This window comes from Sinocyclocheilus rhinocerous, unplaced genomic scaffold (assembly GCF_001515625.1).
Source record: "Sinocyclocheilus rhinocerous isolate Xijiao unplaced genomic scaffold, SAMN03320098_v1.1 scaffold445, whole genome shotgun sequence".
NCBI classification, from domain to species: Eukaryota; Metazoa; Chordata; class Actinopteri; order Cypriniformes; family Cyprinidae; genus Sinocyclocheilus; species Sinocyclocheilus rhinocerous.
The window spans coordinates 172,912-187,922 of NW_015645566.1; the positions used below are offsets into that span (position 1 = coordinate 172,912).

Genomic DNA, 15,011 nt, shown 5'->3' on the forward strand with positions numbered 1-15,011 from the left:
CAATGGATGCATGAGGAAAACGGCCTCTTCCATTCCTTCTCGATCTCTGTATGGAGATCAGGAAGAAAGGAAGGCTCACCTGAGCTGGAGGGTTATGGCCAGAAAGGTAACGCTCATCGAGATGACCTTGCGACGTCACTTTCTTTGCCCGCTTCCACGGCAAGTAAGCCTCGCCGTGGCGCGATCCATAACTTTCAAAAAGATTAAGATTAACGATGTTAATGAAATAACATCATCCTCCAGCGGCTCACTCTCGTCCACAGCCGTCGATCGTGAGATGGAAATCCCCTCTTTAAACTCATCGGCCAGATCCACCTGTGATCCCCACGAGCTTATTCTCCTCTGTGCCTCAGCAGCGGCGGGTCCTGAATCGCGGGAAGCAGATGGCTGCCCCTCTTTCCTCGAAAAGAGAGACAAACAAGAGCGGAGCTTGATCGGAGCAGATTGCCCCCTCGAGGACATCGCGTGCGTGCTCTTCGTCCAAACAAACAACGCATAGATCGTGTGTGTCATCAGATGTTAAACAACATCAACACGGACCCCTCTTTAAACTCATCGGCCAGGTCCACCTGCGATCCCCACGAGCTCATTCCCTTCCGTGCCTCAGCAGCGGCGGGTCCTGAATTGCGGGAAGCAGATGGCTGCCCCTCTTTCCTCGAAAAGGGAGACAAACGAGAGCGGAGCTTTTTTTCCTTGGAAAAAACGCTCGCAGTGCACGCCGATTGCCCTCTCGGAGGCATCGCGTGCGTGCTCTTCTCCCAAACAAATAACGCATAGATCGTGTGTGTCATCAGTTGTCAAATAACGACAACACGGATGCACACATCCTCTTAAACGCTTTGCTAGTGCTCGCCATAATGAGATGAATAGAGATCGCTCTTACCACAGAAATGCACGCTTCAAACAAAACAGTCAGTGAAGACGAAGAAGAGGATGATGTGTTCTCCCGGCACCTATTTATACTATAGTCGCACCGGTAGTGACGTCATGGCTGTCGCCGGCCAACGTGTTGTTGGTGTTTTTTTTCAATGTATGCTTCAGACACGGGTCACGACGAGGCGTTCCCCATAGCGACCCCTAGAGGACGCAGTTCGAAGTTCCCATGAAAGGGAACTTTAAATTTTGTTTAAGGCGACATACATGGAGACGACGTATGTATCAGGCGTCTTGTAAGGCGATGTACATGGAGACAACGTATATATCAGGCGTCTTGTAAGGCGACGTACATGGAGACGACGTATGTATCAGGCGTCTTGTAAGGCGAGGTAGCTAGTTCAGACGTACTTATCACATGTACATTTTTTTTATTAATTTCTTACGTACGCCATCGTCACGTCGCTGCCTGTGATTGGTTTCTACTGTGACGTCGCCGTGACGTCACCGCGGGTCTGTCGTCTGCCCTCCCTATCAATCCCATTCAAAAATTGACACAGACTGACGGCGACGGAAGGGTAGACTGCTCCTTCTCCTTCTCCTGCTAAGCCTTCGATCTGTCACATTACACTCGCCATAAATAATGTTAAAGAGGTCATATGATGCTTTTTTAAAGATCATTATTTTGTGTATTTGGTGTAACAGAATATGTTGACATGCTTTAATGTTCAAAAAACACATTATTTTTCAAATACTGTACATTATTGTAGGTCCTCTATGCCCCGCCTCTCTCAAACGCTTCGTTTTCTACAAAGTCCCTCCTTCCGACAAGAGCAGTCTGCTAGTCTTTACAACCTCAGGGATCTTATCTGTGCACAATCAGCTTGTAACACTCCAAAGAGAAAGGAAAACTTGAAATCGCATCATATGACCCCTTTAAAAAACAGTCGCTTGCACTCCTGTTCAATGTTCGCTTCACACTGGCCAACACTTTCATTCACAACGTAGTCTTGAAGAGACTTGCTGGCCTGTCGCTGCCATTTCGGAGGGGTAGGAACCGCATAATCTGCACTCATGCTTTCAGCCCACAGTTTCGCAAACTCTGCATCCAATCGTAGAGAAGCGCTGCGAATGAGCCGAACTGCCGTCATTAGATCTGTTTGTTCAGCTTGCAGCATCCTATTCGGTGGATCCATCAGGCCCAAAACTTTGTACATCACACATGAAAGAAATTTGAAAGTTGGTTCTGTGATGGCCTTGTGAAGTCCAACAGCTTCAAGTTTTACATCAGCACCTTTTCCTTTGGTTGCGATTTCATTCAGAAAATCCACAAGCGTGTCATGCGATTTCAGCACCACGGACACCGTATCAAGGTGGCCAGTCCATCGTTGATCCAGCAGCCTTTTAAGCTTCTATCCCCTATACTGTGCAGCTACAGTGGGCTTTCTCAGAAATTTGTAAAGCGCATTGCAAACATCAAAAAAATCTCCAACAGCGCTCTCGGATGAAACGGCATGCAATATGACCAAATGTAACTGATGATTAAAACAATAGATGTACGGCACTTCTCTTTTTAATTTGTTTTGAATATGTTTCTGCATGCCTCCTTCTCTTCCAGACATGACGCTGGCCCCATCATAACACTGACTTAGTATTTTATTTGTATCGAGACCAACATCTGACAGCTCTTCAAGCACCATGTTAGTGAGTGACAGGGCATCACACTTGTCTGTGGTCAATATTGACAACAGCCGCTCTTTCACTGAGCAGTTCTGGTCTACATATCGAAGAACAATTGAGATTTTCTCACTACCCGTTGGGTCCTTGGTTCCGTCCACTTTAATTGTAAACCATGACTCCCCAACATCTTTCACAATTTGCTCTGTCACTATTGTACTTATCAATTCAATGAAATCATTTTGAACATTGTGTGATGTGTATGTAGCATTTTTTGGAATTGTACTGAAGGCCTGGGCTAGCTCTTTGTTTTTTCTCAGCGTCTAATCAAATAGAGACAGGAACAGTCCACTGCCCGCTTGGCCTCTGTCATCAACGGAATCAATTGCACCCCTCAGTGGCAGTTTGTTTGAGACCAGGAATTCAATAATGTCTATAATTGCAGACACATAAAGGCCGTTTCGAGAAAGCTGATCAGAATTAACTAGGGTTGAAATCTCCTTTCCTGTGGAACATCGCAATTGCTGCTCTTTCCAAATAGCCATGCATGCCCGATGCTCTTTACTGTTAGCATGTCTGTAAAATCCCTTTGCTTTATCTGTCGCGTGCTTCCAATTGCTAAAACCAGTACTTGTAAACACAGAGTCACTCCCACCAAATTTCCGACAGGGGAAACAAAATGCCGAATCTGCTTGCTCTGAACATTCTAGCCATTCCCTCTCATTGTACCAATTCAGCAAAAATGACCACTTACAAATATTTATGTTGTTGTTTCTTTGTAAACTGCTTGAGACGAACCTGGAGTGGCTTGTCTTTACTGAGGTCCTCTGGCACACTTGACGGTGACGGTAAGTCCTTGCTTTTGGCAGGCTGAGTGTTTGTCAGTGGCGTAAGCGGGCCTGCACTGTCAGGCCATGTTCACACGTACACGGGTATTTTTATAAACTGAGTTTTTCCTTCTTCCGTTTAAAAAAAATCTCTGTCCACATGAAAACGCAAACACATGCTATGAAGCACTGTCAAGAGCATGTCAAACCAACAGGTGGCGATATAATCTCAACGGTAAAGCCATGTTGGCCAATCAGAAGCCTGAAAAAGTTTCCAGTAGGCGGAGATAACAGCGCAGGCTCCGACGTCACAAGCCGTTTTTTGAAAATCTTCACCCTGGCAGGCGTTTTCAAAAATGTTCGGTTTCAGTGACCTGGTGCTGCGTTTACGTGTGGACAAACGGCCAAACCGCATAGAAAAAGCTGCGGTTTTAAAAATAACCGCGTTCGTGTGGACAGGGCCTCAGTGTCCACACTGCTTATTTGGAGCTCAGACCCAGAGTTAGTAGCAGTTGCTTTAGGTTATTTCTTTTTAATCCATTTTCGAATGTCTATGGTGAAATTATGGAATGTTCGTAGCCTTCGTGTTTGCTTTCCGTAGTGCAAGAAATGTTACTTAATGTTATTAGGGTCGGGAAGCACGCTTAATCAAGCGACCAATCAAAATTCGACCTTGCCTAACAGGCTGTCCTTAACTAAAATATTGCTATTTTAGCTTATTATTCACTCTAGGAAGACAGTACACTTGGAAAATGTGATTTTTAAATAGCACATTTTATCATTAAATTTAACATTAATTTAACATTAATGGTGATCTGAGGGGGCGGGATAGTGCCGGTGAGGGGGTGACGCCCCAGATAAAGTCAGATAAAGATAAAGTCTGTAAAATAAACTGTTAAAAGGATTTGATGAACACTAGTCCAGTGATTGTACGTTATTGTTGTCATCGTTCAGTCTGTATTTAAGCTTTAATGTACGTTTTTTTAAACAAAGCAGCTGATATTTGCCATAGCGACAGCTAAGAAGCTAGTGCACTGCCGAGTCGCTTTCACTCCAGAATGGTGGAAGCGTAGGGCTGCTGCTGGGCGCTGCTGTTGCAATGGAATGTTCTATTGGCTTTCACTTCTTGTCAGTATAAGTTCTTTGCTATTAGAGCAGCATGGAGACTGTTGTGGTCACGCTGCGACAGCGGTCTTGTCCGTTGTAGACATTACTGTCCGTCTGTTGCCAAGTCCGCGGTTTTCTCGTGGAATTGGGCTACTTTATCACTGTTGCCGTGGGTTGTTTTTCATGTCCGCGGGTTGAAGCGACCCAAATAACGTGTATTTTAGCCCCCGGAACGCAATTTTTACCGGGGGACCTCCTCGAAATGCGTTTAGTTTGAGCTAGTTTTGGGCTACTTTTGAGTAGTAATTGGGTGGGTTTTGTTGTGAAAACCTGGCAACCCTTTCCGTCAAGTAGGTAACCTTATTATTGCTAACATAGCGAACCATCGAAAAATATATTGGCATAATCTGTATTAAAGAGAAAATAATCACTGCATCCGATGTTTATGTGAATAAAATAGCCTTGACAGCCTTACTTACTGGAGTTCCACAACTACTGACTTTGTTCTCTCTCACCAGACTTGTGTGTGTGTAGGTGATGTAAAAGAGGAAAGCAGGCATTTGGACCAAATCACCAAATGAGGCAAGGGAGGGGGAGACTCAAAATGTTTCTAAACTTAAAACGCATTTTTGCCCCATTTGTGTTGTTTTACTACTTACACAGTTATTTAAAGTATAAAGAGAGAAGGCAACATCACGGTTGTCTGAACCAATGAGCATTAAGCTGTGTCGTCAGCCAGTCATTCCCCATCATGCTTTTGATCAGCTGCAGTCGGTGGAGAGCAACTGCGCGCGACTGCGCAATCCGACACAGCCGCCTCGCCATCGCGAGAGTTTTTTGGAACACGTCAGCATGACATCAGAACAAGTCGGACGTAACTCGGACACTTTTCTAACCGGCATGCATCTTGCGGTGATCACCGCTAATCGGTTCTGCGCAGATTTTGGTCATCTCAAACAAGCCTAACCTCACGGCCGCGGGGCCCTCCCCTTAAGGCGGGGCTGGCACTGGGTCCCTAACCATGCGTTCACACCGCCGCCGGCGAGAGCATAAAAATTCGCTCTGGCCGCCCTGCCAACAACGCTGTAGAAAGATTCGTGGACGCTCTGACGTAGATCAAATGCTTGTCTTGTATTTAAAGGAGCCGCAAAGGACACAAGCATGTTGATCTTGTGCAGACTGACCACAAGTAGGGTATAAGTTAACCTCATGAAATATTTTAAATGTGAAAGTAAGAAATTGATCGATGGAAAGAACTTAACAATTATAGTTACATGTTTGCTAACGAAATAAACCAATAAAACCATTTGTGTGGTGTTTTTTTGTGTTCATGGTTAAGCGCTAGCCTAATTTCAACATGCAGTTTATATGAAACGTTTACTAGCCTTGCTCTTTAACATTAACATTAATTTGTGCGCAGCCTACATTACAAACTGTCCTGGTTGAAGTGTAGCCTAAATGTAATTGGTCAAATCGGTGTTGTTTTGAGCAAATGAATTGCATTCCCGCTGAAAAACAAGCGTTCTAGCGTGAAAATGCTTGGGAACTAATGTGGTCAGAACCAAAGTTTACAGGCATAACATATAGCCTATTTATAACATAAGCTTAATGTAAATGAATGAATGAATGAACAAAAAAAAAAAAGATCCTAATAAGTACATACACACACGAGTAAATATATAAAAATAAATAAAATAAAAAAAGCTTTTTTTACATAATTTTTTACCAATAGAGAATACGAACCGACGTCACGCTGCGTTGCATGCTGGGGCGGCGCCGCCATTATAGCAGGATCGCCCTCCTCTAGTGTTAACACTGATACTTTGTTTTGATTGTGTAAAGCGTTGAAATCTTGATGGAGAAGGAAGTATATGGAGAAGCGAAAAGAAAAGGAAAGTGGGCCCTACCGGGACAAACTAAATGTCAACGCCAAGCAACGGTATTTCGAAAAATTAAAGACAATTAACGACGTAGATCCATACGAGTTGCCAGCCCCAGAATGGATTTCAGATCCCGAAGCACTACCTCCACTGACATATCCGGACATCGTGAACTACCTCGTATTTGGTCTGAGTGCATACACCATTACTCAGTTCAAATGCTACAAATCCCTAGATGCTTACGAACAATTCTGCAGTGGCTGGGTGCAAGATCTGCTAAGCCACAGGCCTGCAAACTGTGATTTCACAGTCGTACTTGCAAAGGTAAGGTGTCACTCTTATTTTTGTTAATTATTCAATTAAACCAATCAAAATTAAAATACTCAGCTATGTGAATGTTTGTGTCATGGGCAATTGGCTTACTTAATTGGATTATTAATAAAAAGAAATTAGCTATGATCTTTCAGCCTCGTTTGAAAACCATAAGTTTTACAACTTTCAGTGGGAAGATGATTAGTATTTTGTGATGAGTAGACATTGATGTGCCCCTGCAGTTACTCATCTATTGTTCACTTATTTATTACACAACACCCTTAATTACATTTCTTTTGTTCAACAGGTAATGCACTCACAGCGCCTTAGTGAGGCACCTCTGAAGGCTTGGGTTATCATCAGCTCCACTGGTGAAGTTTCCTCAGCCCATTGTACATGCATGGCGGGTGTTGCAGAGACATGCACTCACGTTGGGGCCCTGCTTTTCAAAGTGGAAGCAACTGTTAGGTGCAGGGAAATGAGAACTGTCACTGACAAACCTGCATATTGGATCTTACCAAGTAATGTAAACAAAGTACATTCTGAGGTAGGCCACCAGATAGACTATACTTCTGCTTCTGCCACACGAAAATCACTAAACGGTCTTCTTAATGCTGAGACTGTTAGCAGGCCTGGTTTGAGGACTTGTGCCAGGAAGCTCACTACACCACCACCAACACACTCAGAGTTAACACAATTCTATGCAGATCTTCATAAAGCTGATGGCAAATCTGCTATACTGAGTGTGCTGCCACAATATTGCGAAGAGTTCAAGGATCCTGTGCAGCCTGTCACAAATGTTCAATCCCTTCTCTGTCTACGTGACACTAGTCTTGACGAATGTGATTTCACAATTGTGGTACAGCACTGCCAGGCGAAAAAAAAACAAGCTTATGTTTCAGAACCCCTGCAGCAGATGATGTCTGGTTTTGTCTGGCTTGCATCACAAGTAAATGTGGTTTGTAGTTCATTCAAAAAAGAAATTTCTCTCATTTACGCCACCCTCATTCCATCCCCTATGCACATGACTGACTTTCTGCAAAAAAAGTGATGGACTTTACTAAAAATATTTTTTTCTTAAAAATATGTACATTGGAGATGGAATGAGGGTGAAGTAAATGATGAGAGAAATTTCATTTTTAGATCAACTGTAAGTTGAGTTATTTTGCACAATGTTGTGTTACAAACATTGCACCTGAGTTCAAAGTTATTACTTTGATTACAATTTATGGCTTCGGACCAAAGCTGTGATTTGTATTTTTTTATTTGCTTACTTAATTTGTACTTTGTATTTTATTATATTTTTATTTTTGATGAATAACATGTTTGTTTTGCTTATTGTAAGGTAATTCTATAACAATTATATATTTATGCAATTTTTTTTGCTCACTTTACAATTTATTTTGCACATTATTACACAAGTGTTACAAACATTACATCTGAGGAGTAAGCTATGTAGTACTACTGATTACAATGCCCGGCGTGTGTCCAAAAATGTCATTTTTTATTTAATTTGAATTTTATATTTGATTTCATGCATTTAAATGGTTAACAGGACTTTAAGTAATTTTTGGTTTGGTAATTATATAACAATATTTATGAATTTTTGCTCAATTCTTGTTTTTGAAATAAGCTTTTGCTAATGTCATTTCAAACTTTTATTATGTTTGATTCATGTATAGAAAGTTGTATAAAACAGTTCAGTCAAGCATTAAAGAATGTTTTTTCATCAAAACCATTGTACAAACTGTTCAATGTAAAGCACACAAATTCGCATGGCTACAATGTTTAAAGGAATAGTTCACCCAAAAATGGAAGTTGTCATCATTTACATACCCTCATGTTGTTCCAAACCTGTATGAGTTTCTTTCGTCAGCTGAACACAGAAGATGATATTTTGAAGAATGTTGGTAACCAAACAGTTGATAGTAGTAATCCACTTCCATAGTAGGAAAATAAAAATACTATAGAAGTCAATGGGTACCGTCAACTGTTTGGTTACTGACATTCTTCGAAATATCTTCTGTGTTCAGCTGAAGAAAGAAACTCATACTGGTTTGCAACAACATGAAGGTGTGTAAATGAGAGAATTTTCATATTTGGGTGGACTATTCTTTTAAGTAATTACTGTACAACACTTGGACACATGTTTGTTAGCGCACAGCAAACCGTAACAACTTTGTCTAAAAATGAAACATTTTCACCTTCACAGGGAAGAACCATACCGATAGGAATTGTTGATGACAGGATTTTGTATTTGTTTCTTACAACACCAATGATTCTCTCCACATGTATCCTCAGGTGAGCGATGCGTCTTGTTTCCTCTACATCCTTCGCTTCCAGCTGCTGTTGTCCCTTTGTAAATGCTGGAACTTTTACTTCAGCACACATCAATCCCACACTCTCTTTTATGTCAAACCCTCGATCTGCTAATACCAAGTCACCTGGCAGTAATTTGTCCAGAAATCCACAGTTCTCAGTAATCCGTTTGTCACTGGTGCGCCCACCCCATCCTTTGGAGATGAAAGAAATTACTCCTTGTGGAGTAATGCTTATTAGGTATTTCAGAGTGTGACTGTGCCTGAAAATGTCTGTGCCCTTGCCTGAAGATTTGAGGGTCGTTCAATAAAAATGTCAAAGGTCATATGTTATACATGCTGATGGAAACCTTTACGTCATTTCAGCAGTATCTCAAGCTTACAGAAGACCCTAACAAAAATGAACCATGGTTTTACCACAATTAAAATATGTCAGCGCCATTGGTTTTTCTCAAGATGCACAGCAGTTTGCTGTTTTTTTCTCTATGCGGTTTTTTTTATATAAAAGCTGCTTACATAACCTAATTTTAACTAAGGCCTACTCCTGGCTTAAGCTAAGCCCTGTCTGTGAAACAGGACCTAAAAGTTCGTACTTCATAACGTCACAAGACCTGGTTTTTGAGGAAATTTCAAAACAAAAAGCAAACCATGGGACTCACCTGATTGAAAATGCAGAGAACACACTTTCATTGACTTAGAGATGTTGCTATAACTTATGTCTTTTCGTCTTGTTGCCGCAATCCACGCCATGCGACGTCTTCTCGTTACCTCCTCAACATGTTTTCCTTCGCGTTGTTTACAAGTTGGAAAATGGAAAATGCGTGAAGAACTTGGATGGCGTCAAAGGCACCTACTCTTAGCTCAGCCAGCTGTACTGCGACAAACCAAATCGCAAAAGAAAGTCAAAACACCGCATCAAACACACTAGCAGAAAACAAGCGCGATCCTTTCAATATGGCGTCTACCAACAAGGTTACCCAGAATTCAACGCGACGTGACTTCACATTCGTATTCTCTATTGTCACTGCTAAACAAGAATTTGGTAATAATTTTATTTCATTTGTTTGATGTAATGACACATGCCACTTAAAAAGTGTGTTACATTGCAAACATTTATTTGCCTCGTTATATAGCGTGTTATTTGCGTATATATGAATGCATATGCGAGAAACAAATGCGATTAACTATTATTATTCTTTATGGCATTCATATGCAAGTTCAATGGGCAGAGTAATACAGTGTTTACTCAAATCACGGAGTGAACTAATAAGAAATGACAACAGCAAATACGACCTGGATCTTCGTGCAGCAGGATAGTCAATGTAATGTGAATTTAACAGCTTTATTTTGCCAACTGGCAGCTTTATTCTTAACCCTGTGGAAGTCTCGACAGTTTACGGACGAATTAAATTTCTGCTTATTACTTTAAATGTCGACAACGCTTCCATGTAGGCTCATTGGTGCTTGCTGAGTGAAACATCGAAAAATATTCAGTAAAAAACGAAGAAAAGCCGGACGAAATGCATTTAAAGTCGATGATTTATGTGTGAGGCGCGTGCACGCGAGGGGGGTAAGATTTTCACGGGGGTCGGATTTCGGTACAACACCGGCGGCGGTGTGAACGCACGGTAACAATAGGATCGTTTGAGATGAGCAAAGTCTGCGCAGAATCGTACATTGACATTTGCTATTTTATTTGTATTTATTTATATTGTCAAAAACAAAGCAAAAACAAAAACAAAACGGTATGAATTTCAAACGTTTCGAAAAATAACACATATATACTTTTAGTTCTTGAGCCTCGGTTCTGATGAATATCGTCCCAGTTTTTTGAATAATTATCTCCATAAACATACATGTTACCTAAGTATGATTATAGCCTACTTGTACAATGTTACGAAAAAATGCTGCTGTCTAAGTAGACAGTTCACTCGGTTTTGAGACACAGCCAGAGTTCTCTTTTCTTATTGGCTCTGTTCTCCTCATGCTATGCTAATTCCTGTATATGTGCTTAACTGAGGATTAACTAACCTACCGCTCAAAATAGGTGTCTTCCTATAATAGGTATTGAACTGAAGGTTTATCATGTGCGCTAATAAGTGACTATTAGGAAGATGTTATTAGCGGCCCGAGCACTAGTTGTGTACTGGCTAGTTAACAACAGTTAGCCTGTTAGCATTAGTGTAAAATCAAATGATGGAGGATACAGACACCGAGGTGGATGTTAAAGTAAATCACTGGATTAAATCACAACTTGAATGTTTTCATGTGATTACAATGACAGGTAAGTCTCATCCTAGTGTTATGTTGTCACTTGTAATGTTATTTATACTTGAAGATTATTTGCATATAGCAAAGCAGTATTGTAAAATATTCTTCTGCTAATTATTATTCATTTGTCATTTTATTTCATAGACTAGACTCGTAGAAGAGATGAAACCTAAGTCTACTTTTCCTTTGAGATGAACAGGTAAACTCTCAGATTTACTATAATTTTGTTAACAATATAATTGTGTTACTGTCCATATCATCTTTCTAATGCGTGTTTGATTTATTGTCGAGGAGGGACGTTGGTTAGAGGTGGAAATGGCTCACGCTTTAGGCGGATCACAGGAGGGACAGACTGACACCAAAACAAACACACACGCTAGCAGGTGCCACATTCACCTTTTAATCTTTTTTTGTCCTGTGGCATATTGTCTTTAAAAGAGGATACTGTCACTAATACCAACTTTATTACTGTTAACAGGCTTTTTTATTCGTTACTTGCCGAAATGGAATTTCCTCTATTATAGATCAGTGACTTTTCTACATTTTCTTTGGCTTCTATTTTAATAGCTTTTAAAATGTAATTCATCCACTCTTTTCCTACCGAGCCTTGGCCTACGTTTTAAATTATAGGAGGCACTTCCGGTGTCCTGGCATTTTATCCTACCTGTCAGATTGTCCTACCAGGGTTTACTGCCCGTGCGCACATCATGCTGAACAACAATATTTAATGTATCTGCATTACTGTAAGGGTAGGTTTAGGGTTGGGGTATGTGTAGACTTTATTAAAACACAATCTAATAGGTACAAAAATTTATTTATTGTTGGTTTCCTGTAATTGTATCCCTTCTAGCTACAACCGTGAATATAACACATACTTACTGTATTTGCATTACTGTAAGGGTATGTTTAGGGTTGTGGTAGGTGTAGATGTTAATAAACCATAATTTTACAGGTAGCATTTTTCGTGGTCGAATTGTACTACCCACCGTTTTAATGGGAGGTAGCAAAATCTGACAGGGTAGCACAAATCGACAGAACTTGGGAAGTTCCATTCGAAAAGACTGAAACAAATGATTTTGGCCCAATGTTAATGAACATTTTTGATTAAGTCAACATATGTTACGTAATATAAACATATGTTAGGCTACTGCTGTAATATTTAATACGTCTGCAATATTGCTGAGGAAATACTTGAGCTTTTTGGAGTTATTCATGGTAAGCTAAAAGTAGTTTGTTAATGCTTTTACACTTTTAAATTTCCTTTCAATTATTGATGGTTGAAGGGTGAGTAGAATAATGTCAGCCTGTGCCCAAAACTCTTTTTGCATTCATAGAGCGAACCTTTCACTGATTGTTTATAGTGCAACAGAAGTTACTCCCATAATTTGTGCGAAGCATCATTGGACGTAGGAAAAAGGTGGATAACTGTAATGGCAATGCTGAATTTTTCACAGCCATTACTCCAGTCTTCAGTATGACATGATCCTTCAGAAATCATACAAATATACTGATTTGGAGCTCAAGAAACATGTTCATGTTATTCTTGTTGTTACCCATGCAGAAGATTTTGTTGTGCTGCTTAATGTATTTGTAGACTAGAAACATAGGGAGAATTTTTTTTTCACAATTTTCACAAATTTTTAAATAATGTAAAAAAAGAAAAAGTCCCCAAGAAGCTCTGCTTCATGTGTGCCTAATGCTGCCTCTTAGGTCTTCTAAATTTACTGTAAACCACAGGGCTTATTGCTTTTATAAAACAGTTAGCATGCACTTAGCCCACCTATTAAGTCAAAATTCTCAAACAATATCAAAACATTTTAAAAACAATTTCTCTGGCGCAGTAATAGTGATAGCAAGCAAGCTTGCTAAGCAAACACACAGACGTGTTGGCGCAGTAATACTGATGTAATGAGGTAACAGATGTATGTTTCTATAGTAATTTACAATGGCTTCGAATTTCGGCTCAACCAATCATAATCAAGGACCGAAACAATCAGTTTTATATGTTTTTTTTGACAAATTTAATGCAACATTGCTAAATTTTCTTACAAATAAATAAACCTTACTGACCCCAAACTTTTGAACAGTAGTGTACTCATCATTCATTATTACAGTATTACGTTTTTCTACATTTTGGAATAATTGATGTAAGACCACACATGGAGGTAGTGACCAAAAAGTATAGGAGTAGAAATCTTTTTCTCTCTTTTCGGCTGCTTTTCCTTCACTGTCCCGTCTAACTCATCCTAAAAAAAAATCAGTCTTATTAAGATAAGTTACGCTTAATTTTTACACTGTGCTTGTTACACATCTTACTGGTACTTACTGGTAGTAATAACAGTAAATTATGCTAAATAACAAACTAACCCTCAACCAAAACCTTAACCTTAATCATCATGTAGTAAGTGCATGTTGTTAATAAATATTAATTTAAAATAAAGTATAACCATTAATAATTAATAAACAAGAGAGTTCAAGCATGTAAGCAGAAGCCTTTTGATCAGGGCTCGTATTCACAAAACATTTTATCTTAACACTAAGAGTTCTCCTAAATAGCAGTAAAAGTTTTTAGCTAAGAGCTTTCTCTTAAAACCTATTCACAGAGCTGCTGAGACAAACTTTTAGTTTTATTCATAGAAATATTGTAGAGCGTGATATTATGTTGCCATTTTCAAATAAAGGTTTAAAAATAAAAGTTAATTGCCACCTTCAAATAAAGATTTTAAAATGCAGGCTAAGTGTCACTAAATAAACAAGTATATGTTCAGCTACTTGTTAGCCTCTTACATGTGTGCTTCTTGTAAACAGTTAGTGGATATGCATATAAACAGCCTTTTAATTAACCGAGTGGAATAATCATGGCTGATAGTAATACTGTACATGCAAACGTAAAAGAAAACCAAACTGGACGCAAAACAGCCGTTACTTCTTGCCCAACTTGTTAATGAAAACAAGGTTATAATCAAAGGAAAATCTGGAGTTGGGATAGCCTCCAAAACCAAAAAAAGATGCATGTGAAAACATATGTGTGCTAATAAATGCAGTGTGTTTGTAAAATGTTTACGTTCAGAGGCAGATTGCCTGCAACAGCCATTTTAGGATAGTTTGTGGCTTGGTCTTAGTGACTTAGGAGTCATCTTCACTACTCCTAACGTTTCACAGATTTAGTTAGCTAGTTTTAGCGCTAAAACACTTTGTTGAATACTCTTAAAGCAAAAAATTTAGGAGTCCTAAATTTAGGACTGACATGCCCATTATTTTTAAGATTTTCTCCTAAACCGGCAAGTTATGAACTACTTTTATCCTTAAGATGTTTTGTGAATACGGGCCCAGAAGATTAAAAATTAAGATCATTCAAACGTTTCACTGTTAATATCAGTTTACTGTATACCAGAGTGCAGAATTAGAATTATTAAACAGGATCAGGAGAATTTCAATAACATTGAAATTTCAGCATTTGCTTTGTATTCTGACATTTCTGATCCCAAACAGAAAAAACGGACAGTTCTGTTGGTGACAGTCCTGAAAATCAATGTTCTAATAATTAACAGGTGAGACCCAATGACTCATATTTTCATACACACCAGTGTATTGCTGAAATAATTTACAGCATGTTATTTGCCATTCTTATTATCGTCACTGCACATCAGTGAATTTTGATGTAAATTTATTTCTAGAATTAGAAATGAGGAACCAAGGTGTCCTCACTCATATATATATATATATATATATATATATATATATAT

At 39.5% G+C, this 15,011-nt stretch overlaps 1 protein-coding gene and 1 pseudogene across 1 annotated transcript; both read left to right on the forward strand.

Moving 5' to 3' along the window:
* The first annotated feature begins 6,236 nt into the window (after positions 1-6,236).
* Positions 6,237-9,291, forward strand: LOC107706719 (uncharacterized). Its single transcript, XM_016510528.1, has 3 exons — positions 6,237-6,688; positions 6,984-7,535; positions 9,286-9,291. Exons 1-3 carry the CDS (start codon positions 6,356-6,358, stop codon positions 9,289-9,291), a joined length of 891 nt encoding a protein of 296 aa, XP_016366014.1. The 5' UTR covers positions 6,237-6,355.
* Positions 9,292-11,110: 1,819 nt separating this feature from the next.
* Positions 11,111-15,011, forward strand: part of LOC107706728 (uncharacterized) — a 20,989-nt pseudogene continuing 17,088 nt past the window's right edge.